Genomic DNA, 27,966 nt, shown 5'->3' with positions numbered 1-27,966 from the left:
TACGTAACATTTCAGAATTGTATTATTTTAGAGCAAAGATTTAAGACAGTTTTAAATAACAAGTCAAAGTAGTAGAAGATACTTAAAAATGAGACACTTGTGGACTCACACAAACAGAAGTGCAGTATCCTAAGTACTAGACATAACAAAACCCCTCAACATTATTTCCCCTGTTCTTCCTGCCCAGAAACATCTCTGTTGCCACCCTCCCCAAACAACACTTACTTCAAACAAACTTTGGAACCTGACTGAATTTATTTTGAGAACTAAGGGGAAGGAATGCATTGCACAGGAGTGTTGGTGATAACCAAATAGAAGTAAGCCAACCCTACGAGGGCAAACTGCTGGATGGGATTTCATGTTATCTACTGTGCTAAGATTATTCAGCTCAACTCTTAGTTAAAAAAAAAAAAGTATTTAAATCAAAACTTAATTAAACTCATGCTCTTACTATGGGTCTTCTGTTGATTTCCCATTTACAGGTGTACTATATGACAGAACTATTTTTGCAATGGATAAAAAAAAGAAGCAGCGCCGTGTTTGAAGTCTTTTCACACCCTATGTAAACACACAACAGCCTCTCAAAGCTGTCAGACCAAAGCAGACCTTGCGACCCACCAGTAAAAGCAGTTCTTCCTCACATGCTGCCCGGCTGGCCACAGAAAAATCGGTAGATATTTTTGTAGCTATAAAGAAATTTATTTGGGGGATGAGACTTTTCACTACTAGAAGCCAGACTCTAAGCTGGCTCTGAGGATCTAAATCACACTTTTCTTTGGACAATAAATTTCAAGTCGCACTTACTGTCCTATTTTTCAAAAAGGAATGATCATGACAAAAAATAAACGCTACTACCTAAATGAGTTAGTTTCAGCTGAAGCCATCTTCCATCAGAAACCATAGGATCTGATATGACAAAGTTCTCCCTAGGGATGTTTATGAGTCGAATAGCTCAGTGCTTTGTGTACTAGTACTGCTGTATTTTGTCTCGTATCAAAAAAAAAAAAAAAGTTTTAACTCTGTGTGCAGCCTCAGCTTTCAAACCACTGCAACGTGCTTCACTGCTCACCCAGAGTCAGCCTCCCTTGGAAATAAAAAATAATAATAATAATAAAAAAAAAAATCAAACCCTCAAAACAAAACATCACCAATGCCACGCTGGTTCAAAAGGAGTGAGTTCCCCCTGAGGGCTGACGGTGGGGCCTGGGTTACTCCTTGGCATCCTGCTCCTCTCCCTCCTGGGCACCATCTTCACTGGTCTCCTTCTCCTCTTTGCTACGCTTGTTCTTTTTGTGCTTGTGACGCCGATGACTCTCCCCCTCCTCGCTCTCATGTTGCTTGCTGTGGTGGGGAAGCAAGAGGAGAAGGACGTTACCCCAGAGCTGCACCAGCACAGCTCTGCCAAAGAGACCCAAACACACCGACTCCAGGGGCGCGCGCAGGGAGGGACGCATTGGTCTCGAATAGACAGACAGATCAGAAGTGCCGAGGGCATCGCTGCGCCATTGAAAGGCTTCATCGTGTTTATTTGGGACGATCTGATATCACATGTGGCTGAACCCAGGGCTGGTTATGCAAACTGCTGGAGGTGGCTGCTTTACACCACGCGCTGCATCGGTACGCGGTCCAGGCAGGCGGCAGAGCAGACAGACTGCTGCCAGAGTAATTTTTTGGATAGTTTTTATGAGCAACGTCTCTTGTGTCTTTGCCACTCCTAAGGCAGCTCTCACAATTTTGACACATCTCAAGCTTCAATGTGAAGCACTGAGGCTGCTGAGAGAAAGAAGAGTCCTAAACCTGCGAGGTGTGTGAAACTTTCACTCTGACTGTCTTGGGGAAATCCCCAGACTAGAGGCAAGAAAGGGATCAGCGCAGCTAGGGAAACGTGGATTGCCTAATGGGAGGCAGATCCTGTCTCTACTTCTGCTTACTCATAAATGACCTGGCACTTCACTAGCTTTAAGACTCCCCTATCTCCTCACCCAGAAGCGCTCTCCCGACACAGCTGGCCAGCTGTGGGTGTTCGTACAGCCTTTCTGTGGTGCAGGCCAACTCCCCGCCAGAAGTCACTCTGCCTAGGCTTGCGCCCCTCGGAGCTCTGCGCCGCTGACCGCAGCTGCAGCGCGTCCGTGCAGCCCCCCTGCACAACGCACGCGCCCCCCACCAGCCTCTGTCTCCCACTGGGAAAAGTGGAAAGGTGGGAGCTCTGGGTTCCTCCACACTGGTTCTTGGCTCCCCCCTGGGAGATTTTCTGCTGCTTCCCAAACATGCAATTATTTCTCCTCACAGGCTGAAACCCAAGTGAGGTCTCTAGAGCTGCACGTGGTGTGAAGGTGGCAGAATTAAACCAGCACGGAGTACAGGAAAAAGCAGGAACATTTACCACAGGAAGGCGTACGGTCACACAGCGCAGATGTGCAGCTCCACAAGTGGGGACAGATGTCAGGTGTAGAGACAAATCTTTACCACGGCTAGAATACCAGTTTAGCAGCAGAGACACCTAACTGGCTGAACCACTGAAGCCCGGGCCGAAAAGCTCCTGGCTTCAAGTCATTTTCTGACTTGCTTAATAAATGGTTTCACAGTCATTACAGGGAAAAACAAAAAAGAAAGAAGGAAAAAACAAAGGCTGCTGCCTTTCCTCAACACACCTTCAGCCACCTTGTGGACAGCAACGCGTGGTGGTTTATGACTGAATAATGCAACTGTCCTTTAATATTTAAACAAGCATCAGTGACTTCCTTCAGACCGGTCAATTTGCAGTAAACTGGAAACTACAACGAAACCCTTTCATCCTCCTGCAAATACCTTAAACAGGCTCAAACCTCAAAGTGCCTCAGGCAGGGACTCCGACAGGCACTCGAGTGGCCTTAAACTAAACGTATTCCTCCATTTGCTTCAGCTAACGAAACACTTCCCATCCTTCCACTTTAAGCAAGACAGAGGGCATCTGTGTGTGGTTTAAGGAGCAGAGGAAAAGTCGCCTCATTCCCACCTCATGCATTAGCTCAGTTGGGTACATCGAGCTCTCAAGCAGATTCTGACACTGCTTCGGTGAATTCCATCCTGTTCATGCAGTCAGGCATCTAAAACTCATCTTTAATTCTAAGAAAGCTGAGAAATAATCCTTAAAGCTACTGGCTTGTTAGTCTGGTATCAGCTCAGCTCCCATTTGTTTTGTGTTCAATTTTGATTATGGTCCTGGCTTTTGTTCCCATCACTTTGTGTCCAACCCTTCGGCAACCAGTCCTTCCTTGAAAATTTATTCATCTCCTTAAGGACAGGAACAGCCTTTTACCTCCAGTCACTATGTAGGTGTTTTTCTGACACTAATTTCAAATTAAGAGTAATTACCTACAGAGTTGACATGAATTTCATCTAAAAGAAGGAAGTAAGTTGAAACACACAAAAAAAGAGCAAATCTGCTTAAGTCATTACCAGGATGTAAACTGACACAGCAACTGAGCACTGCCCGGACCAGAGACCAGAGCTGTTACTTTGCTAGCAGAATGTTCTCACAGGGGATCATCTGGAGCAAACACATTTTCTCCAGAAAAGCTGGGATTTTAAGACATCCTACTCTGCTCCAAAAGCGTTTCACCTTTGTCCAGGTTATCATCAACCTCACTATCAGAAGCACTGGGCAGAGCTCCGATCATGCAGCACTCGGCCGCGGGCTCCAAGAAAAAATTTCTGTTTACAGGCTGAAGGGAGCGCTTCCCATCTGCACAAGAGCCTGGAATACTGAGGGCTGCTGCTTCCGTTACGGGCTGGCACTGGACCTTGTGCGTACCTTAACAGTGGGAGCTGTGCTGTTCTGGTGTGGCGTTTAGCACAGGCCCACCTCTTTGTCGATCAGTGCTGCAACTCTGTTGGCAGTGATTCCACATCCTGCCAGCTGCCTTCCTGAGAACTGACCAGGACGGCCCTCCCTGTCACAGGCAGCTCTGCCTCCTGCCCGGGTACGTGCCCGAGTGCTTTCTCTTGCCAGCGCGTCGCATCTCAGGACATGAGCAGGTCCCAGGAAGCCAGTATGTCCTGGGGTGACAGTCTCGTCTGCAGCCAAGGTGTGTTCCCATCAACAACCCCATTCAACCCCCCACAGCTCTCACCGTCTTGAAGACTTATGCTTGCTGCTCTCCTCTTTGTCTCTGTGCCTGCGCTCTCGGTGACGATCCTCTCGCTCCCTGCTGCGATCGCGACTCCGGCGGTAGTCACGCTCAAAGTCGTAGCTGCGCTCTCGGCTGTAGTAGCGGTATCGTTCATCATCACTTAAAAGAAAGGAGAAGTGAGGCAGAGGGACACACTGCTCATGGACCTGAAAGTCAGGAGCCACGTTTACAGGACGTAGAACCCCATCCTCCCAACAGGCTGAGGTATGGCTGGTGCTCCTGAAGAAGCCTGGAACAATAAGCTGCTGCTGCTCATCGAACCCCAGATGCAACACAATCCCAGTTTCTAACCACAGCGAAACAACTTTCTCCACTTGCCTGTTACACGGCTCATGAGCCCAAGCAGTTGAATGCCGTGGCTTTCTCCTGGCCTCTCAAGACAAAGGGTTTACAGAATTTACTCTCTGGATTTACCAAGGGAGTACCTTAGCAGCAGACATGTGGCCAGTGTCTCCGGGCTTTTGCCCTCACAATCCTTCTGGAACATGTCCGAGACATCCACCTACCTTGTTCAAAACCAACAGAAACACGCTCCTTGTATCATTCTGCCTCCCCTGGTGCTGGATTTTAACTCTCAACACTGTTGTCCCAGACTACCTGTAGTTCTTTCGTCAGCAAGTCAGACTATGGGACTATTTTCTTCCCCAAGTTCAAAAACTCCAGTTGTGAGTAAGGCTGACAAAGTCTTTCTGCCTACATCTAACTATCTGCTCAAGGCACCTCATTTAATCCACATACAGGAGGGGGCACGATGTACCCCAAATCCTGATCCATCTGACACTCCCCTCTACATCTCATAGCCCCTATTCAACTTCCAAAAGCCAAAATCTAAAGGGTTAACAAGCCACTGTCGGAAATCATATTCAGACTCTCAGAAAAAGTAAGTCTGAAATACTGTCTTAACACCCACGGAAAGAAGCTAGACAAGTAAATGTCCAGTGTCTGTGAGTGCTCCAAAGGACTCCGCTTGCCCTGCTTTGGCAAGCATGATCTCAGAGATCAGCGTGCTCGAAATCACTCAGAAATGCTAACAGTGTGCTCCGGAGTGCTGATCACAGGGCTTGGCTGCAGCAAGAACCTGCTCAGGAAGTGGGGGAGTCTCAGCTCTTCAAACTGTAAATAATTTGTCTTCTGTTCTGTTCCTCCCCCTTCCACCCAGAGCACCCACAAGCTTGTAAGGAAAAAACAGAGGGGAGGAAAAAAAAAAAAAAAAAAAAAGAAAAGGTTAGGAAAACGTTGCCCTGTTTGCTCACCCCCTGGGCTGGGAAGTTCCCCACGAATGCGCGTTCTGATCGTGTTTGGAATGACTATTGGTATGTCTGAGCCTGAAGCCTGCAAAACACTGACGCTGCCTTTGACAGGACCAAAAAGTGATGGGTTTAGAAGGAGCCCTTGCAGCCCAGCCTTCGCCTTATCTCCCTAGGTCAACACTGGGAGGCTGGAAGCACTTCCCAAGTGCTCCCAGCAGTGCTGTCACCGGAGGTCACATCAGTTCCCAGGAAGGTGGCTGTCTGCCTGGTTCAGGTTTTCCATGTCAGGGCTGACTCCTGGTAAATGGCACCTCTTGCCCTGCAAGCCTCTACCGAGCCGAGCAAAGCACGGGTGCTTGGTCCTTTGATCTGACAGTTACACTTAGAAGACAAGAAGCAGCAGCTTCACCGGCCAATGGCTCACACTGAGCTGTGAAATGCCCAGTGAACAGAGAGGGGCTATGTCATTCACTGGCCTCACCTTGCAGGTGGGAGAGCAAGTGTAACTGGTTCTGCTGGATTAAAACAAAAAAACAGACACGGGAAATCAGCCAGTGACACTGGCTCCTTGTTTGTCCTCTAGTTATTGATCCAAATTATCTCTTTGCCAGTCGTTTCAGAAAATTATACTGGTACGATCTATAATCCCATCCCTTGACCAAACACCTTCTTGCAGTCCAAGGCAAGGCCAGAGTTCCCCACACGGCAGCTGCAAGCAGAAGCTGCTGGAAACCAGCACTCACTTGTTGTATTCACTAGTGGTCGGAGTGCGGTCTCTGTCTCTCTCTCTCTCCCTCTCACGCTCACGCTCCCGCTCCCTCTCGCGCCTGGAGCCCGAGTATTCCCAATGGCTGCTGCTGGAGCTGCTTGTGCCTTTGTCCACCGTCGTCACCCAGGGTGTGTGGGATGTGGAGATGGGCGGGTAGCTGATGAAACCTGAATCTGCAGCGAGAAAGCAGAATTCTTGTTCATTTGGAGTATTAACAGCATCCTCTCCGTCCCTTCCTTAACATACAGGTGAGTCCAAGGAGACAACAGTGGCCCAGCTCCCCCCTGTCCTCTCACTTTTTGCTTTCAGCCGTTTCCTAAACACGTGAACCCCTCTTCCCCGAGGAAGACAAGCAAGACCAGATATTTACAGATGTCGCTGCCAAATCCCCCCGGTGCCTTACACAGGGCATTACTGCAAGGGCTACGTGCTCCCCCAGCTCTTGCTCTCTACAGGTCCTGCTACACAGGGCATGCTATAAGGCCTCCACCCAAGGAAGCTTCAATCCATCCCTCCCAGACATCCTGGCTTAGAGGGCAAAGGTGCCTGCGGTGCTGAGCCAGCTGAGTTTAAGCAGCCCTAGGCTCCTGGCCACCTTTACAAGGTCTCACTTCTCACCAGGGACTTTCTCGCCTAAGGTGGCACCTGGAGAGGGCCAGGGGCACCAGCTAACAAAGGATGCCGCCCGATGAGCCCAGAGCCACCAGCACTTCCCCATCCAGATGCTGGCCTGCCGGGGCCTGCTCAGCTGGACCAGTGAGGGCATACCCCAGAGCAGCACCAGCTGCTGAAAAGGCAGCACTTGAGGTCCCTCTGGCTGAGGATGGCCTCCTGCTGCCCACTCCTCCAACCTCCTCTCCTGCTGCCTCTATCCTGGCTGCTCCTGTAGCAAGGAGGTGCCACTCCAAGTGCTGGTCACTAAGGAAATGGGAGAGAACACTGCATTGCTGGCAGGGCTGCAGCAGGGAAGGGAATTTGCTGAAATTCTGGCACTGCCTCTTCCATTACAAAACAAAAGGCGACAGATGCCTGCTGGTGCCTGTAGGCAAGGAAGATAACAAAGTGGGGGCGGAGGGCATTCAAAAGAGATGCGAAGCTGAAGGTTGCACTTGTCCCTGAGGGTGGTGGAAAAGAAAGTGTGGGTGAGTTTGAGCAAGTGTGTGTGTAAACTAGCACAAGAACTTGCTGCCGAGGCACACGGGAAAGCTTCCTGTTGCTGGGTTATCTGCACTGAAAACAGCGATCTGAGGCTTAGCACTCATCTACAAAACTGCATTCACCACCGCTGCAAAACAGTCAGCTTTCCAAATGCTTCACGGTGTATTCAAACTCAGCACGTGTTTCTAGTGACTGGGATGGTCTGGGGCACAAGCCAGACCCTAAAGCTCAAGCAAGCACGATGTCCGTCAGCTTAAGAAAAGCCTGAACTACCATATCCCAGCAAAGGGAGACAGAAGCAGTTTGACTGTTATCTTCAGTGCTCACCTGCAGAATTGTAGCCAAAGGGAGGCGGCTGCCTGTTGTTGTAGCTGGCTGGCTGGCTTTGGGGAGAGAAAAGGACGCAAGTTACGAACATCAGTGACCCCACGCAGACCCATGCAGGTATATCTGTGCTGCAAGTCTATTCGATTTTTTTCTGAAGGTCTGCGGAACATCCTCATGGGAAACCCAGTGAATCTCTTTCACTCTGCAGTGAAAGCTATCGGAAATGCATACAGGTGCGGTTGCTTTGTCACAGCTTCTGAAACTGCTGTAATTTAATTGCTTGCCCTGCGTTACCCCTCCCTTCTGTAAATCAGGCAGTGCTTACGAAGTACCTGCGGAACCTTTATAGAAACAGGAAGCAACATATATGCTATCAGCTACTCTGCATTAAACCTAAACACACACTTACATTTTATTGACTCCTTCCTGTGTCATGAATGTAACAAATCAAGGCAAATGTACAGAGGATTCCCTACAAGCTCTGTTCTTGCGCCCCCCACCCCAATCCGAGACCAGACCAAGAACTACTAGCACTAATTTTAGACCTATTGCTCTCCCTTCCTCGCTACGGAGGAGCAGTGCCGATGGCGCAGCCCAGGTGTGGTCTTACCCATCCAAGGTTGGAATGAGGAGAGCTGGTGGCGGTGCCAGAGGAGGCGGGAACAACCCTAGACACAGAAGCATAAGTCATCACAAAGATCTCACAGCTTGCCATGAGGGAACAAGACTTCATTGCTGTTTACAGTTAAAAGCAGTTAAAGCACCTTTTTACTCTAAATGAGGCCCTGAGTAATTTCCCTTCAGGGGTGTGTCTCCTACCGAAATTAAACCCCTACAGCTATGACAGTTCTGTAGGGGTACAGAATGAAAAATAAAAGGAAGAACTACCTTCGGTTGGATTTGATGATCTTAAAGGTCTTTTCCAACCTAAACAACTCTATGATTCTATTTTGGCTTATTAATCTTAAACATAAGATTCATTAAGGAGTAAAGATTAATCATTAACAGTCCTGTGGAAGACAGAAAAAGTCTGGTTCTTGGGATGCAGACACACTGCAACTACAGCAAAGGTTTTACTGCTCCATTGATTGAAATGAGTAACTTTGTCTTTTACAAAGCACGTAACATGGAATTCACCTGATTCTGTTTAACAAAAGCCAATTTTCTGAGGACATATACATTTAAAAATCGTAAGACAACACAGCATCAATGATGCAGAGAGGGCTGTCTGAAAGGTCTGACGCTTTAAAAATGGCAGCATCTTCAAGAAAGCAAAATTAAGCAGAAGTTCACAAAGGCCACTCCCAGAAGCGATGCAAGCATTGGAAACCAAAGCCCCCAACCTTGACCAATCTGAATGTGAAAAGGATGCACTGACTGCCCCTAAGAGAACATCCTAAACTCCTACCGGTAACTATAAGCAGCCATTATTTCTATAGGCAGTTATGAATACCTACAAGAATAAGTTAACCACCCACTGGCTTGACTGTTTATTACTAAACAAAAAAATAAAAAAAATGAGCAAACTGTACCAATACAAAGGCTAGGAATCACCCAAACTAGCTGCAGTCATTTACGCTGGTTCCTTTTCAAGGCAATGAGGTTGAGTCAGCGTTGTCAAGACCCGTGGGACAGCTCAGCACCTCTTACCGTGAACACCTAAACGGGTCGGGGAACCCCTTCCTGGCAGTGTCTCACTGCAAAAAGAGGTAGCCTGAAGCCTCCGGCTCAGCTAGTGAAGATCTATGCTGCAAACAAGTTGGAGGACACATCTCACTCCTAAGATGCTTTTTCCCCCCTCCTTTTCCTAAGATCTTCCGATAAAATGCAATGCCTAGAGCATTTCAATCACACCTGTTCACCAAGCACAAGTACTTCAAAGTACTACTGTTAAAAGCACCTAACTCTAATGGTGGTGGATCATCATCATTATCATAATTAGCAGGTATTATCCCTCATCTCCCTTTCCAACCCAGTTACCTGAAGTGGAAGTTCTGTTTTGCCCACCTTGCTCCTCCCAAACAACTTTAATCTAAATGTACTTGGCTAGCAACTGGGTGCTGCAACGTCTACAATTAAGACCAGTTTGCATCCACTTTCACCACAATCTAGTTCTTCTAAACCCAAGCTTACTACAAGCAGGTTTCTTCTATTACAAGAACGAAAACCAGCTCTACAATATTATTTTACAGAGAACTACAAAAAGTGACATTTTAACAAGTACAGGCATTTTCTCAGTCTGAGGGATGGCCCAGCTAGGGTAGGTTTTCTGTATCTCCACTTGGGAAGCTCAGGGCAGAACATGAACACAAAAGCACGGACGCAAAAGCTGCGAATCAAGCCCAACGCGTCTGACACAGTGAGGACAAGCACATCCAGTACTAAGTGCTTTGGGTGCAGGGCTTTTGCAAGCACATGAATCAGTGCACAGTGTAACGCGGAGGCAGTGGCCTGACTGCATATACGCAGTCACCATCAGCCTTGGCTTTTCAGACATACGGCACCTGGTCAGAACGACTGCTCCAAATGGTCTATTATACAAACAGCTAAATTTGTTTTCCCTATACTAGGCAAAATTGCCAGTAGAATAAAAAAGAAAATTACAGCTAAAAGAAACTCATATAGTAGCTCTGAATCAGTGGGCTTCTTAACTTACGCACAAGATTTGTTGTTACTTTTCTTTATTAGTATTCACCACCTCTACTGCACACCAGGGAGCAAAGGCTGCTGATGGAAACGGCATTTGCTCTGCTCAGGCTCACACTCCAAATTCCTACACAAAGCACTAATTTGTCACTCGGGCTTTTGCTGTGCTAATGCCATAGCAAGAACTAAACCATTTCAGGCTTTTGCCGCCTGAAGTTTTCCACTTTCTAGATTGGTCTTCAGAGACAAAACGAGATCGCATTAAGAAGCCCTACAGATTATTATTTAGGTCCAGAATATAAGATAAAGAGCTGGAGTTCAATGCTGCATTGGAGTTTATCAGCCTTAAATTAACTGTGCTCTAAAATGGGTCTTGGTGCCATCCTATCTTGTGTTACTTAACCCAAACGCTCAGATAGGGCCATCGGTGTGTTCAGAATCACTGTTATTAAGAGCAAGTGAACACCTACCTGGAATAGGACCAGGCGGTGGCAGACCTATGGAAATAAACAAGCAAGCAAAACAAGTGAGGACAACCGGTAAAGCATGTCATCTCTGTACATAAAGCTAACCCAAAAGCATACTTCTGAATCAATCTCACATATCTGAGCAAACAGACCAGCAGAAAAATTGGTCTTACTAAGCAGTAACTAGCCTACAAACTGTATAATTTTCTCAGATTATTAACTCTTTACCTTAATATTATATTTTTAGATCATGCTGCTTTCTTATACTGGAGAATTCCTTGTTCCAAGTGTCAACACACAATTCATTTGGCCTTCACAACAACTGAAGGAGCTGGAGAGGAGGACCTGCTGCAGGTGCCAGTGTGTCCTTTTGCTTGTTTGTTGTTGGTTAGGGTTTTTTTTTTTTAATTTTTTTAAAAAAAAAAAAAGTCAGTCATAACTGCATAGAGAAATCAGACACCCTGGTCAACAACCAAGAGTGAACAATTAATCTTGATTTTGCCAATCATATTAATGGAAGGCAGTACAAAAAACTATCATGGTCCAGCGAGTACTGCAGTAATAATCCTCCTCCAATTAAAAGCCTTGACCATATTTTTTTTATTCTTCATCATCTGCATGTGGAGCACGTGCAAAATACAGGAGTTACTGCACGATGTGCTCCTGGTGGCTTCTCAGAAGTCTGGCTGCTACCGAAGGGACCAGGGGAGCCCAGAGCGTGGCCTTCGCTTCTGCTTCAATGCACTATTTAAGCCAGAAGCACGAGGGGCACGGACGTGACTCATGTTGGATCAGAAGATGCGCAGGCTTAGCAGGAGGTGAAGACAAAAAAGTGTCTTAGGCCACGGCTGGTATGTCCATAAATTGCACTGAAAAGGGTCAACAGAAAAACGACCCTATGCCCCCTGGAAAAGGCTACAGGAACGCACATGTATGTGCCCTTTTTGGCTGCAAAATTTATTCTCTCCACCAGTACTGCCCTGTTTTACCTGGTGCCCCATAGAGTACTACTGGCCTCTGTGCTCTGTGGAAACCGAGTTCCTACATGCGTAGCAGGGACAGTGAAACTGCTCTGTAACATGGTGCTTGAGACAACAAAGCAGAATAAAAAATTAAGACATTTTACCTCTGCTATCTCAGTAGGTTTCAGGACACAGTCTGTAACTGCAGGGCAAAGGGTGCTCCTGCAGACACAGAACCTACCTCCACGTGCCTCTCCAAGTGCCAAGTGCTCCTGGCACAATACAAACCCACCTGGTCATTGGCAAGAACACACAAACTTGCCAGTGCTGAGGCCTGACCATGCCCAATGGGTTTATAGCCCACGGTAACGACCTCATTTACATTAGTTAAATTTTGCTTTTAACATGAAGCACCGCTCTGATGTCTGCACTGGACACTAGACTCTAGGAGAGTAAGAATCACCCTGCAGTGGCTGTTGGTACAATAAAATGCACAGAAACAGACACAGAAAGATACACAACTTGGTATTTTATGGCACAAACCAACCAAGAACTGGCCTGGACTGGGAGGACAATTGTCTAAGCTGCTGTTGCAGAACTGCCAATTCCAGCATCACCCTTGAAACATCTGGAACTGGTCACAGCCAGACACAATCCTGAACTAAACAGCCTGCTGATCTCACGCAGGAGAGCAATTCCTACCTCCGTATCTTCCTCCACAGATAAACAGGAACCCATTTCTTGACATTTATCAATAAAGCAAATGGATGTGTAGCACCCAAAGGCTCTCTCGTGGAAACAAAGCCTATGCTTTTTTTTCAAGGAACAGCAGTGATTTTTTAAGTATTCAAGGGCAAATGTGAAATAGGCTGATGGAGACACTAAACAAAGATCAACCAGTTCTAAGGACCTGTTACCCAAACGCGCAACTGTCCCACCGCAGTTAACAGTTAAACCTTTAATTTGCTCCAAGCTTGCGACGTCCTAACCTGCAGCCTCCGACTGCCACGCATTGCTGTGTGAACACCTACCTGGAGGATGCAAGGGAGGTGGAACAGAAGTAACTGGTGGAGGAGGGTGGAGAAAGTGTGGTGGAGGTGGCCCAGCGAGCGGGGGAGGCGGTGGGCCTGCTGGTGGCGCAAACGGCTGTTGCTGAGGTGGCTGTTGGGGCTGTGAAGGCTGCTGGGGCTGCTGTGGGGGTTGTGGCTTACTTCCGTGGTCTCCAAGGACCTTAGAAGGCAGAGGAATGAGAAGAGAGCATTGTAACCTCTTTGCTCCTGCAGCTAGGACCTCACGCTGGCAGAAAGGGAGTGCATCACCGAAACGGGCAGCACGGCAGGATCTGGGAAGAGCAGGCTGTGCTACACCCAGGGGACAGCATCTTTTGAGGAGGAAGGAAGGCTGATCAAAGCAATCAGTACGCTTAGCAAGGTATCTTCGCTTACGTGGAAGAGCAGCGAGACCAGATTCTAGCTGTACATCCAACTGTGCAAGACGGCTGACATTTTAGTGTTATAAACACCTTTTGTTTACAGGAACTGCCACCGACACAGGCTTCAGATTAAAACCTGCCATATTTAAGGGCAATGCAGTCGTGTTGCTTTTTTAACCCTATTTATCTTTCCTGAGGGCAGCAAGAGGCCAAATTCTGCTCTAGATTGTGCCCACGTAGGTCAAAGGAAGACCAGATTCACTTCTGTCTCACAGAAGCAGGTCACGTACTACTGCTGAAGGAATGATTCATATGGAGAAGCCCTGGAAATACAGGTGACAATGCTTGTAAGTGGGAGGAACGTTTTCCAGCACATTCTTTCTCTTCCGCAAACTTTTTAGAGCACTGTTGGCAAAATTTGGGAAATTGACCACTAAAAAAAAAACACCCACAACCCAGACAACAAAACACATGTAAAAACAAAACCAGGAACTGAGTCTAGACAGGGGAAAGGTTCTGTATTTGGGGATTTTTGGTGACTTAGGAGTGTTGGCAGGAGGAAGGTGATTAAGAGGAGTTCTCAGCAGATGGTCCTCAAACCCTACCTAGCACCTTCCTCCCTAGAAGCCAACCAGGACATGATGATGATACAGTGAACATGCAAGATCAGAGCAGAGTCCAGTTTTAACCCCCAGGCTTTTATTGCTTGTAAGGACCAAGATCCTGTAACACAGGCCCACCCTACGTCTGAAGCGTGGGCTGCGTCCGGTGATGCTTAGACTAAATGTTACTTCAAACTAAAAAGAAACACAAGCCCCAAGGAGAAGTCCTCCACTGCAGAACTGGAGATTCCAGCCTGACAGTGGAGGGGAAGGGAATACTCCACATAAGAGCCTCCCAGCTACGCACCCTGAGGTATACTTCGGGGGAGCTGATGAGAAAAGGAGCTTGGGCCTTTACCATTCAGGTGGCAAGGCTGGTATTTAAAGGACAATCCCTCATTCCTCACAAGACAAAGCTTTTAACACAGAGGCTAATTCAACCTGCAGAAGGCAAGAACACATGCATACACCTCGATGGCGTTGACCTACTGCTTTCCAGACAGACACTGTGACATGGGAGGTCAGGAATGCACAGACAGACTGCTCAGGGTTCACCAGGAGCGCAATAAAGTCAGAAATTTTTCAAGATGGTGCAAAACATTTACCTGAATTGGGTTTTCCTCAGAGGCATGCTTATCACGTCGTCTTCCTTCTACTCTCCTAATTGTGCCTGCCTGGCCACCGATCACATCAATTGTCCCACCCAGCTTCCTGGTACAAAGCAGATGCATCTTTTTAGGCTCAAAGACATCTGAAGGAGCAGTTTCCCCCACTATTAGACAAACTTCTCTTATACATTCTTTCCCACCAGAGAAGAATCTCTAGAGGCAGCACTCAAACTGGACAAGCAGTGAAAGAAAAGTCCCTTTTCACTTTTGAGCAATCTGAACTCTGCCAGCAGGGGTGAGTTCGGTCCCTCTGAACACCCAGAAACATGATCCAAAGAACCACCACATACACAGATTGCTGAAATCCTTTACTCGTTCTCCAGATGTGAGCCTTATTCCCAGATAAGGCTCAGAGAAAGCGGAGAACATTTCTGTGAAGCCTTTAATATTATCAGCCCAGATTTTTCCTACTTTCTGTCCATTATTCCAAGTGTTGTTGATATCAGCGCATTTATTTACAAATTGGATTCTCAGACCCTTTCCAGCCCATCCCTCTGTGATCTATATTAAAGTCAAGTTTTGCCACTGCCTTCAATGAAATCAAGGCTAGATCCTTGAAGAAATGTAGCCAAGAAGCAGTGCTGTCTATGCACCAGTGGAAATCAGTCACAGAACGTACAGTTTTCCACATTCTTTTATCTCCGTACCCAGGACACTCTTAGGGGAAGAACATTTTTATAAAGACTTGCTGTAAGTTCATCACAAGTAAAGGTTTGTGAGAGGGGGAAGCACCTGCAACTGAAGTTTAAGAATGCCTCATCCTATATGCATGCAGCAATTGATTTGTGTAATTAGTATGGCCTTAGGCATGTTTTCTGCAGTTAGGACAGAAAAAAAGTCGCTTTTCCAAGCTAGTCAGAATTTTCTATCTCTGTGGGAAATTCAGACAAAGTAGATAAAAATGCTGGCTAGTTGGTGAGATTTTTTTTCACTGAAATGTCTTCATTTCAGAAAACTGCAAGTTTTCTCACTGAAATCTATTCACTTTGTTTAAAAAAAACACAAACCCCAAATGCCTCATTGCTGAGCCCATGGCTTTGATGTTGCTGCAGCATACCAAGCTAGTCATTCTGGTTCTGACCAAAAGCTCTGCTGCAGGAACAGAATCTTGTGTGTCAGTACTTTCAAACCCAGACTTTAATAAAAGTTAAAATGGACAAAAGCGCTGTATAGCTACAATAGCATCAGCTTATTTTGCAGTGGTGTAGATTTCCAAAAATCTCATGAGATACGCATAACAGCTGGAAACAAACCTGACTGATTTGGTGGCACTACGAAGGGGGACAGAAATGCCACCAATGTGCTTAAATGCAAACAGACTAAGCAGAACTTTAAAGGTTATACTTGAAGCATATAGTTGGTTCTATTCTCAGACAAAGTGCAAAGTTGGAATGTGAGACTGATTTCTGCAAGACAGGTGTGCAAAAGATGTAATGTGAATAAAGCAACAGAAACACCCAGGTCCCAAAGCTCTGGCTCTTCTGGTTTCACATGGCTTTGTTTTCCTGAAGCTTTTGATAAAAAACCCCAACCACCTCATAAGGTCAAAGTGGTTTTCCCAGCAGAGGCTGCCAAGCAAAATGACTCAATTGTTTTGCTTTGTCCAGCCTTGTGGATCCTCTCTCTCATTGGAGAAAATAACTAATTAGCATGCATCAAGCAGCATAGCATACACGTTCAGAAACCAATAGCTCCTCTTATCAGCTGCCAAACATGTAATCCACTTCCACTTAAGAAGGCAAAGATTAATATCGTGGGAGTAAGAATAAGCCAAGTAAGCACAAGCAGCTAGCAACGCCAGCCCTCAAAGCTGAGGTATCTGCCTTGGCTTTTTCTACTCCCAGAGATGAGTCCCTTCACCTGGGATATTGGTTTCCCTCCCCGCGCAGCTTTATGGAACGGATTTACCAAGGAGAGGTATATGGATAGGTAAGGGTTGCACAACCCGTAGAGGAGCAACTGCTGGAGACAACAGTTAATGAGCGACCACAGTAGCTTCCTGTAAAGTTCCAAATTTGCTTCTGGTTCAGGCTTGAGGAGGTTCAGATATGGCCCAGGTGGATCCCTGCTACCCCTGTGAAGAACACAGTGCACCCAGGCTTTGTTTCTGCATCGTCTCTTACCTATTAGGAGGAGGCCCAGCCTTCATGCGTCCTCCCACCAGAGCCAAGAAGTCTGTTTTGAATTCTGTTTTGATGATGTTGTTTTCCACTTCTTTTTCAGCATTTCCTGTTCTTCCTTGCTGAACCTATGGAAGACAAAATATAACACGTAGGTGTAATGCCCTTACTTTCAGCTGAATGTAGCAATGTAGAGATTAACTGTTAGCAAAGGAAAAGGGCTCCCTTGAGGAACAATCACAGGGCTCTTGCAAAGCAGTAGCCTATTATTCAGCCAAGGCAGTGGACACTTCTGTAAACTAGCTGGATATTCCAGCCTCAGCCTGCTGTCCACTGCCTCCTGCTAGAAGTCCAAAATTTAATAATCTGATAATCCTTCTTCATGCAATCCTTAAATCAAAACTGGAAATAGTAATACTTGTTGAATTGACTCTTTGGCTGAAGTTCTGATGAACAGTTGTTGGCCACACAACTGCTGCAGTCAACAGCAACAACCAAAACAGCCGTGTATGCCCAGCTCCCCTCTCTACATCTCTCACATCCACAGGGTCTTCCAACCAGACCCCCCTTTAGCTGGGTAGCCTCAAAGTCAACTGGAAATTCACTCAAGTCTTGCTACTGTAGTAGTTCAAACACGCCAGGCAGGTAGCACTGTTCATTCCATAGAGGAAAGATTGTTAGCAGGGAGATTTAACCTTTCAAGATACACTTTTGTATTTCTCATCAGTGAAAGGAACACAGAAGAGTGAGGTTTTAAGGTATCTCCTGTTCTTACACTCTCATCTCTGCAATTACAAAAACAAGCCCCAGTTTTACTGTAGCCATACGCAGGAGTAACACGTCACCTACCGTGATCTTATTTTCAGTGCTGATGGGAGGAGCAGGATCCAGTCCAAGCTGAAGCCGTCGCTGCTTTTCACAATAACCCTTCCATGTTTCTTCATTAAATCCGTAATTAAAGTAATCAGAAAGATCAGCACCTGACAAGGGGAGTAGAAGTTAACAGGGATTCTAGCAAATTTTCGTTCTCAGACTGTCCTTTAACTGTTTAAGAAAAGAATCTTCTAGATACCACAGCTCACTCTCCAATTTGTTCTGTCAGAAAGCCACTGCATGCCACAGCGGAGACGGCTGCATCTTTTGGGGGGAGGAAGACTAGAACCTGAGCAGCAGTGGGACCCTTTGGGACACAAAATACAGCAAGTATGCAGGCTATTAGAAGAGAAGCTTGCAACCACTTATTTGCTAACCGTTTTTATTCAGACCAGTTTCTTGCATTTGTTCAAATGAGTTGAGTGCTGGAGAGAGCACAGGAATGACAGTTCCAGCTACCACCACAAAAATGGGAAAGTGCCACAGCAGGTTTTTCTTGGCAGAGCTAAGCTAAGACGTTCTGCTGCTGACCATCGCTGCCTTTGCTGTTTTGAGAAAAGATTTTGGGATTCACCCATCTTGTGACAGGGCTAAAGTGGAAGTTTTTTTATTAAGGCACATAGTACACAAGTTCAGTCACGATCATAACTACAGCCTTCCGAGACTGTTATCTTACTTTGACAGTCTTCTGTGAAATGTGCCAATTCAGCAGGAGCACTTCTGAGTAAGAGAGGTGGCCACAAACTGCTTGCCAAGAAAACCTAGCTGCAGAGGGACAAACGCAGCTGCGGCTATCTCTGTAAGGCACACCTCACAACAGGAAGCATTGCAAAGCCCCTCCTAGCCCTGCTGAGGTGTCCCACAAACACCCCCCGCACAAAGGCGCTCCCAGACAGACCAATTCTAAAACAAGCAGCTGATATAAAAGGGCTAAGCGGAACACTCTGACCGTGCTGAGCCTGGATCTATAGAGCGAGGGTGAAGTTTATCTTTCAAGCAGGCCACCCTTCCTGTTGTACCACACAAATATGCAAACTACACCGACACAGACTCAGCAGCATGACATCTACATATCTGTTCTATCAGCCCTCTAACAGTTCTTCCACACTATTTTGTCTTCCTCTCCCTCTCTTAAAGAGATACCAACTTGTTGAACAATTAACTGTAAAGGATATAAACCTGAGAGGCTGCTGAGTAAGAAGCTACTTGCCATCCAAAATAAACTTAAGAGGCCACACTCCTTTGCAGACATCTTCCCTCTATTTGTACTTCAACAGTGTTTTAAGGCTAGGCCGGCTTCATTTTGGTCCAGGGATGTCAGCAGGACCACGCCGACTTCCATGCTTTCTCTCTGAACTTCTAACTTATTTTCTTCCTAGCCCCCCCTTTCTCACCTCACAACCCATGGGACATGCCCTGCAGAAGAAAGGCTACGCTTTCTGCTGCGTCTGTACTAGCTGCTGTTTGTCACAGAGCGCTTTAGTGCTGGCTTGATACCGCAACGCACCAATGTAGTAATTAGCACTGTTATGTACCCTGATGCCCTTCATTTCAGGTGGGCAAGAGATACCAAACCCAACCACAGACAACCTCATAAAAGCACGGCTTACTTGGCATATCTCTGAAAGACAAAGTACAGTGGCTGTCGGAGAGAAGTTATTTCTGAGAAGAGGCAAGTGGATTTTTTGCCTCACTTAACACTTCATCATAGCATGCTTTATGAGAGTAGCACAGCAAAAATTTGCACCTCTTTGGTTTCTTCATTTACATTTGTATCAAATTCAGATGAAAACCAGAAATTTATTTGTAGCATCCTACAGCTGCCATGCAAGAGTCGCTTCCAAGTAGAAATCTCCCTAATATTAATCAGGAAGACAAAAGAGACCATGTACAGACTAAAACCTGCTGTGCAAAGTACTATTTGCCTGGACACAGTCTAGACAGTATTGTCCAGAAGAAATAAGCGGGGACTGCTCACTCACAGTTATGCACCTAGGGGCAGAATCTAGCCAAGAACTAGGCACTGCAGCTTTTCTAAAAGAAAAAATCCTAGCCTTTCTTGTCAGAGTAGACAGTGTTTTCCTTCTTTTTATTCAATCACCTGCAGCAGGAGAATTCAACACAAAAAGATGGCTTTGCCACCATGACATGCTCAGGTGGCAATTCCCACCACTGCCACCCTCTGCAGAAGTGTGGACACCCCCAGGACACAAATAAGAAGGGGATGGCTCTGAGCTTGGCCATGGTGAGAAGAGACCACATATCACCAACGGCCAAAGCGTGATCCTGCTCCACTGACTTTAAGGCCAACAAACATCATCATGTTGGTATCAGTGTAGTATTTCTGGAACTAGGGAAATTCAATTAATAGCATAAATGCAGCCCAATTTTAGGCAGAAGCACGGCTTGATCAATCAGTAAATGTCACTGACTAGACAGGCATCAGAGGCTGAGCAATACACATTGTTCTGACTTCCCTGGTCCTTGGCAGCAACAGACAGAAATTACACGTAAAATTAAAGAGACAGAACTAAAACTGCAGAAAATATTTACCACAAGAAACTGTGAGGCCCCACCTGGTTTCCTCCACGGTTTGTCTTCAAATGAATCTAAATCCACTTCTATAACAGGCAATCCATTTATATTCCCCGCGGCATCTAAGTCAATACCTTTGGGCTGCAACTTGGCTTTGGAGAGAGAGAAACCGTTACTACTATTAATGCAATGCCTTTAATCCACTAATTTACTGAGCAAATTACTCCAGTCAAAAATAAAACTACTCTGAATTCATTGCTGGCTTTATAGCACGTAGGTCACCACAATCAACTTTTATTAAAAATTGCTTCAGTCACTCTATAAATAAATAGCCAGGGTATACAGCACTTGCAGTTGAGCAGCAGAAAAGCAAATTCAACCCAGAATGGTACCACAGACAAACAGAGTAAATTATTAGAGCATGCATGAAATTTACCCCAAATAAAAAAAATAAAAATAAGAATTAAAAAAAAAAAAGAGATGTTTCTCCCCAGGCAAAAATATTTATTTTTCCCTCCCAAGATACACATATTTTCTCACAACAAGAGATTCTTTCAGGATCAGCCTTAAGTGGACCATGTACTAACTGCAGCCAGCAAAAATCTGTTGGGTACAGAACCTTCCAGGAGAATTTGTTCTTATTTTCTCCATCAGACGACAAGTCATTTGTATAAAGAAATTAATGGAAGGAAGCATATGAAGCCCATGAAAGGACAGTATCATAAATGAGGAAGGACAGAATCAAAGTCTTCAATAGACAGTATAAACCAAACTGGAATGGTGGGGATAATTTCAGATGCAGAAATACGCTTATCTGATACTCAAGGCCAGTTTGTTCCATTTAGTATCTTACACTGCAAGCTGCTCAGTATACTGACCGCAGAGTTAAAGCTTCTCCAGGCAATTTAGAATGTTTGGCCCCAGTGCGACAATGATGTTTAGAAATATTCTGGGGTTTTAACTATAAAAATAACCGAGTTATCTTTTTTTAGTTTAAATAAAATTATAATCAGCTTTTTCAGTGATGGGTAATTAAATAATTCGATTGTATCCTGGACCCTCAGGCTGTCCTAGGAGGACACGTTTAGGAAATGCACTTACTATTCCTAGTCTAAATAAGATGCAATAATTTTATATCCTTCCAAACAGAGACCGAGATTTGCAGCTGCTCCAGCTGTCAGTGCCAGATTAGTGAAATATTGCAAAAGGTAAAGGATAAAAATAACAGCAATACCTGAAGCAGATGCTCCATAGCCTCTACCCGTTTTTAAGTTTAAATTCATAGGAGTTCCCCTATATGGAAAAGAATCACTACATTGGTATTTGAACAAGGTTAAAGTTTTTCATGCAAAATATATTCAAGCCCTGACATCCTTCAGAAGATGCTTAGTTCACTTGGGTTTATTCACGCCTCTCTAGGATTTTTAGTACTACGTCTCAACACCATAGAAGTGAGATGCATTTGCCATGCAAGTTTCTCTAAGCCTGCGGAAACCCAGCAAAATCCTGACCGACAACAGAACACAAGAGGATTGTCTTGAACGTGAAGAGAAAGGTTATTTCAAAGACTGGTAGTTACCATTCTGCCCAGGAACGTAGTTAGTATTTAAATGGAGCAACACAGAAATCACAGCTGCACATATATCACAGAATGGGGAGAGAAAGGTAGAAGAAGATTTCAAAAAGGATGTCTGCAAAATCTAGTGATTTACTAATGGATAGAGCATTGCTGTTCAGAGTAATCCATCAGACTGAAACCAGCTCTGCAACAAGAGAAGGAAATCATCCATAAAGTGGAAAAATTAGAATAAGCTGCAAAGGACATGTAAGTCATTTCCTTAAGAGGAAGGCTGCTAGCAGCAAGCAAGAATGCTGTCTTATTTTTATTCAATGCAAATCAGGTAGAATTTTAAGTCAGTGATGTAATTTCCTGATTTGCAAATCCAGCCTCACCATTCTGAATCATGAAAAAAAAAACCAAAACCCACAACAGCTGAAAATCAGTAAGTTCACAGCTTATGCAAATTCTTATCGATACAGATTTTTCTTGAACTTTTCACAGATGATGAGTTAAACTTAACTTCCCACCTTTGATTTTGCCCAATGCAGCATAGTAATTACTTGGTTAATTTTCCAACAGCAGACCCGTGAATTGTCAAATCTATTTTACAGATGGATTCTCCCAACAAGCAGTTGCAGGACAGTGCTGCCCATCAGCTTCTAATCCTATTCCCATGTTCTAAGTGTTGCTCCCATGCCTCCCAGAACACACAGGTCAGCTCTCATCCCCACTTTCAATGCCAATCAACACGCCAGAGCTACCTCAGATCAAAAATCGACACCATAATCAGCAATACATACATGTACGATGGTGCTCCCGTTTTAATGTTGCCAATAGTAACTTTCACGTCATCATCATCGCTGTCGCTATCGCTGTCATCTTCATCATCTTCACCACTTGGAAGGGCCTAGCAACAATAAGAGCACACAGGAGCTCATCAACATGTGAAACTGGTAACTTCCCCAGGACAGCAAGCCAAATAGTACAACGCTTGTATGATGAAGAACAATTAGAAAGAACAATTCTGATATCAAGACATAACTTCCTAGTACACCCCACGGCCATACAAAGTTGTCTCTGGAGGCAAAAACCATGGAAGTTACCAGCCTTCAACATGAACGGACAGTGCCCACAAAGAAACTGCTATGTCCTTGGAAGAAGTGACCCTACATGAGAACCAGGATAACATTTCTGAAGGTGGGGAAGGTTTAGCTTGGTTCTAAGAATTTCATCAAGCCCCACAGTTCTTCTCCCCTACTCTTTTTGAAAGAGCTAGGGCTTTTCGACACAACTCCTTCACGGAAGTATACAGTCACAAATAAAAATCACCAAAATACATTCACCAGGCTTCACCCAAGTACCTCGGAGCAAATATTTTCTCACCATGACTTTTGTGGTAGGACCCTGGGCACAGTCAGTGCCCAAGGCCTTAACTTTACATAAGAACTTCAAAGCTGCCGATCTGACTCCAGTGCAGCACCACTGCTGGGGCACCAGAGCCAAGGAACTCTTCTGGATACCCAGCAGCACAGTTCTGCAAGAGGCAGGAGGTGAATCAATACCTCACCACTACAAAAGAGTATGAGGAAAGTGTTCCTAACGTCCTCCATCCTTTTCCACAGCACATGGGTTTGTCGGAACTCTGTGTGAGCCCTCTTGACATACCACAGCAGCAGAAAATAAACCCATCAAAAAGACTAGAGGAAGAGGGGGTGGAGAAACGAGCCTCCTCCTACTCCTTCAGCGCTGAGCCACTAGGTTGTATTCTAAGAGGTCTGAGCCTGAGTCAAAACTGACTCCCAGCACTTCGGGCTTTCTATCCCAGTGTTTCCCATATTCTACTGACCCTCAAGAAGTCAAGACTAAATACTGAGCAGGGATGGTAGCATCATGCTCTGCTCCTTCTCCCAGACCGCAGCATCAGAGGCCCTCACCTGCCTCTACAATGGCATAAGCAATACTTAGATCAGGGTTCACTCCCCACCGCACAAGGTAGGCTGAGAAGAGAAGCCTGTTGCTGCAGGTAGCACTGGGAACTGTCAGTACACACCTACAGTACAAACGTTACATATTAGGCAGTACCAGCATCTTTACACTCACATCTTTTTACCCACGAGTATGGAGAAAAACAAAAATAACTATGTCTACCATTTGCCGTGGAACACGTACATGTTGTGATATCTCTCGGTCTTCATTGCTGACAGGCCGGCTCTCCTGAGGAGCATCTTGCAAAGGGTGAGAAGATTCTGCGTGTCTGGTAAATATGACAGACAAAAGAAAGTGGACAAGCCCAGTCTAGAGGCTCACCTATCAACATTTCTAAAGCATTCATCCAAGTGACTTTCATATAATGGCTTTATTCATGTAGTGTGTTTATTCTGCTGGCAGTTAGCTCACCTACACAACAAAAAATTAATCATCCTTGCTTGGCTTTGCTTTTGTTGGAAAGAACTAGTTCAGCACTTCCCAGGAGCGCCTTACAGACAGCACGGCTGCCTAGCCAAACACCACTCAACAGCTAATACAGGTGGCAGCTTAACAGCTTTCAGCTTTGGTTCAGCACAATCACAATGGATACAAGTTAAGACCATAATAAGCAAAACTTCACCTTGTCCTTAGGGATGCTAATAATTATACATATGCCAAGTAAGCAGCAAGGGTATCCGTCCCACAGAAATTAAGGAAAAAGTTATTTTAGTGTTCCTATAAATAGTTTCAATTAATGAGTAGGTCAAATTCAAAGAAGACAAGACAGATAATTATATCTGCCCTATCTTCTCATTCATTACAAATTAGTCCTAATGCAACAATGGTCAGGTTCAAATTTCCCTCTAATTCAAGAGTTTGTAAAATGTTTATATTACTTATCGCATTAGCCAAGCAAGAAAGTCAAACTGGTATACACATGCTAGAAAAGAGTATGCTAAGTGTTACAAAACAAAAATACAAAGAGAGATAATTTTTTTCTAAGGACACAGGTAAAACCTAGTAGAATTTCAAAATAATTCTGGCTTTCTAAAACAGACAATTAAAACAACCCAGGCCCAGGCCACCCAGTTCTCCACCGGTACTCTGTGGAGACGTTGCTATTAATTTAAAACCCCATGTTGGATAATAAACCTATATAAGATTATCTTCAAGAAGAAACACACGTAACACCTAACAGAATCCAAACACTGGTCAGATTAAAGCCATTTCAGAGGTGGCAGGAAAGGAGACACCGAACAAGCCAAAAGATCACGCTAACACAACTCAGCAAGCAGTTACTGAGCATAAAAACCAGAACAAATGAACAAGACCAATTTGAGCAGTTACTGAAGCTCCCATATTAGAAAAGCCCCGTATACAAAGAAATCCAACAATCAAACCAAGATCAAAAAGAAGGGATGGAGGTTCAGCAGATAACGAAGGAAGCACAGGTCCCATTTTCACCAAGTTCCTGAGGTGACAGCTGAAGACACCTTCAGTTATAAACAGCAGCCAAGATGTCTAAGGGAAAACCAGCCTCAAAGTATTTCAGATTTGCAGACATAGGCTATTAACGTAAGGACCAAAAGATGCACTACTGGAGAAAATCTCACAGGTGGCTCCAAAACCTTTTGCATTTTGTTTGCCAAATCCAAGCAACCTGTAACATTGACCTCAACCCCAGAATTTTCTTAAAAATCCAAATGACTGAATTAGGGAAGAGCGACAAGTATTACCTTCAGCTTCAAGTCACATGAAGTATCTGTGGGTGTGCATTAAAATTTATGAATTGGAGTTCAAATAAATATTTGCTAAATGACAGTCTTTCGTTCCTAACCTATTTGCTTCCCAGGAATGAACAATCCGACAGGTCTGAAGCAGTCATTTGCATGCAAAAAAAAGTTGCAGCTATTTGATTTCCCCAGAATGCCAACATAACCCTGTGCTTTGCTGGCCTAACAGCATCCTGCACAGGCTGCTGGTATTCTGCATCCTTCAGGGTAAGGAATGTTCATGGATACTGCATCCTGCACTACACTAATTTCTGCTCCACGGGTAGAGACAAATACTCTAGGCAAGCCAGCAATGTATCCCTGGAGCTGCAGCCATTGACAACATCACAAACAAAGAGTCATTTTTCTTAAAACACCCCACAGCTCTTCATTGAGGAAGATTCTCATTGTGCAACAAAGCAGAAAAAAAAGGGGGGGAGGAAAAAAAAAAAAAGAGCTAGTATGACCACTAATGCTTTTCCTTCATGCTTCTTGCAGTTATTGGAGATGGTTGCTAGAAATTCAGATTTTTAATCCTGCTTGTAAAGTAAAATTACATTGAGATGAAAGTGTCAAGAAACAATAAATTTATGCAAGTTAGCAGTAAATCTCTACATACACTAAAAGTTGTTCCTTCTCACAAAGCTCATTTGATGTTTTTAGGTAACGATTTATCAAGTCTGCCTAAAACTTGTTTTTGAACAAGTTCTCATATTCCCTAAGCACAGGATACTTACTACAGAAACAGGACAGTACCCATAACAGTCCTAGAAATTCCAGATACTGAATTCAAGATTACCCTAAAGGACGATATTCAACTGAACTTTTGAAGGTGCTGAGCACACAGAAGTCCAGTGAAGATCAAGTCTTCTGAAAACTGTCTCACGCTGTAAAAAGGCAAACAGATAATATTTCTGCTGAGAGAAAACTCTGCTGGTGCAAAACACACTGCTACAAATACATGGGAGTTAAAATCCAGGACAGACAACACTTTCCACACATAGGAAGCAAAAAAGGTCACTGTGTTGTCCCCAACACTTTTATCTGAAAGTCTTACCCAAACCACATACTTCATAGATCTTGTATAATTTGCTGATTTGATCATGTCAAGATTTTAACGCAGGCTCAAGCTTTTTAGCTTTTCCAGGCTAAAGCAAAGCCAGTTTTATGAAGGCCAGGCCAGCACAAAGGCCAATCTTCAAGGCACCATTTTTCCCAGGGAATTAAACTAGAAAACAGACCTGATTTAAAACTAATCAGGGAAGGGAAAAAGGGTTAAAAATTAGTTTTAAGTCAGATCAGTTGACCAATCCAGTTCACTTTCCAAATCTTAAATGCTGTGCCAGCCCAAGCACAGGGGCTGGGGCTGACCCCATGGGATGGGAAGAGGATAGGCTGCCCTTCCTGGCAGCAGCTTTGGGCTAGAGCATTCATCAAGCTACGCTTAATGTGGCTTGATCTTCTTTGCAGCTTATATTGTTTTAATGAATAAACACTCTGGACTCACCCAGAAATTGGTCCGTCTTCTTGCTTACCAGTGGTGTCATCTGCAAAAACAGTAATAATAACAAAAATGATTCAAGTGAAAGAAAAGAAAAGCTGAATTTAAGCACAAAACGCGTCGCAGCTACAGAAATCCCTAGCAGTGCCAAGTTGCTATAACCCCACCGTTCTTTTTTCAACGAAGTTCCAGTAGAAATGGAGCAAGTTAAAAAAAACCCAACTCAACGAGCAGAACCTATCTGCAGAAGTCAAGTCTCACAGCACTGGCACAGAACCGAACTGAAATGCACATCCCAAGCCTGGGAGCAGGCGCGAAGGAAACACCGCGCAAGGCGCCGCGGGCAGCCGCGAGGGGCTCCGTACCGGTACCGTGGGGGAAGGCACGCAGGAGCGCCCCGCGGCTGGGAAGTCTACGAGGGGAACAAAGACGTTTAAACCAAGCCCCGGGCTCTGCCCCCGCCGCCCCCAGTCCTGGCCGGCCCGGGGGGCATCTGCCCCTCCCAGGTCAGCAACACCGGCGGGACGAGGCGCTGCAATCGCCCCGGCCCCGCGCCGTTACTGCCCCAGGGGCGCCCGCCCCTCCCCCCGCGCGGAGGCGGGACCCCGGGCCCCGCACGCCGGGACAGCCCCGCCGGCCCGGGGGCAGGGGGCCGGGTGCTTTGGTGCGCCCCCCACCCCGCGGCCCGGGCGGCGGTACGTACCTCCGTAGAGCCAGTGCTCCTCGTCCTCCTCCGCCTCCAGCGGCGCCGCGCTCGGCACGGCACCGGCCGCCGGCGGCTCCAGCTCGGTGGCCATGGCCGCCCCGCCGCGGGGCCGAGGGGAGCGGGGCGCCCCGAGCTGCCGCGCTGCCCCGCGCCCGCGGCAGGAGGCGGAGGAGTGGCGGCCGGGGCCGCGCTAGGCTCCCGCCGGCGCCTGAGGCGAGGCGCGCATCCGCCGCGGTCGGCACGGGGCGGGGAGTCCGCAGCCGCCGGGCCGCGCCGAGGCCGCCTCGCTTAGCGCGCCGCCATCGCCCTTGCCGTAGCTCCTGCGGGCAGGGGGCCGGGGCCGAGCGGCGGCGGGAGCAGGCGCGGAGGCGGGCGAGAGCCCCCGGCTAGGAGCGGAGGCCGCGCCGGGCCGCAGGGCCGCCCGCTCCGCCGTTACAAAAGGCGCCGCGCACCGGTCCCGGCCCCCGCCCCGGCGCA

The 27,966-nt window shown here is 46.0% G+C and overlaps 1 protein-coding gene across 3 annotated transcripts; it reads right to left on the bottom strand.

The window, feature by feature from the left end:
* Positions 1-27,966, bottom strand: LOC119157148 (pre-mRNA 3'-end-processing factor FIP1-like). 3 transcript variants are annotated; one of them, XM_037407692.1, is made up of 16 exons: positions 27,487-27,966; positions 26,790-26,829; positions 23,691-23,796; positions 22,343-22,449; positions 21,216-21,274; positions 20,023-20,133; positions 17,423-17,553; positions 16,577-16,701; positions 14,391-14,496; positions 12,783-12,981; positions 10,793-10,819; positions 8,287-8,344; positions 7,677-7,732; positions 6,166-6,364; positions 4,113-4,271; positions 1-1,341 (listed from the first exon to the last, which is right to left on the bottom strand). In XM_037407692.1, exons 1-16 carry the CDS (start codon positions 27,578-27,580, stop codon positions 1,209-1,211), a joined length of 1,710 nt encoding a protein of 569 aa, XP_037263589.1. In that variant the 5' UTR covers positions 27,581-27,966; the 3' UTR covers positions 1-1,208. The 3 variants fall into 3 exon arrangements, with proteins under 3 accessions (XP_037263589.1, XP_037263590.1, XP_037263591.1); XM_037407693.1 differs by having other exon boundaries at positions 23,712-23,796; positions 27,487-27,965; XM_037407694.1 differs by lacking the exon at positions 10,793-10,819.

Source organism: Falco rusticolus, chromosome 14 (assembly GCF_015220075.1).
Source record: "Falco rusticolus isolate bFalRus1 chromosome 14, bFalRus1.pri, whole genome shotgun sequence".
Taxonomy (NCBI): domain Eukaryota; kingdom Metazoa; phylum Chordata; class Aves; order Falconiformes; family Falconidae; genus Falco; species Falco rusticolus.
The sequence above is the reverse complement of the archived record's forward strand: the minus strand, read 5'-3'. Positions and strand labels throughout refer to the sequence as shown.

Coding starts and splice junctions, on each gene's coding strand:
- LOC119157148 (XM_037407692.1), bottom strand. CDS start 27,580: ATGGCCACCGAGCTGGAGCCGCCGGCGGCCGGTGCCGTGCCGAGCGCG. Junction 23,797..26,789: donor GAAGACGGACCAATTTCTGG/GTGAGTCCAGAG, acceptor CATATTTACCAG/ACACGCAGAATCTTCTCACC. Junction 4,272..6,165: donor ACCACTAGTGAATACAACAA/GTGAGTGCTGGT, acceptor CTTTCTTTTAAG/TGATGATGAACGATACCGCT.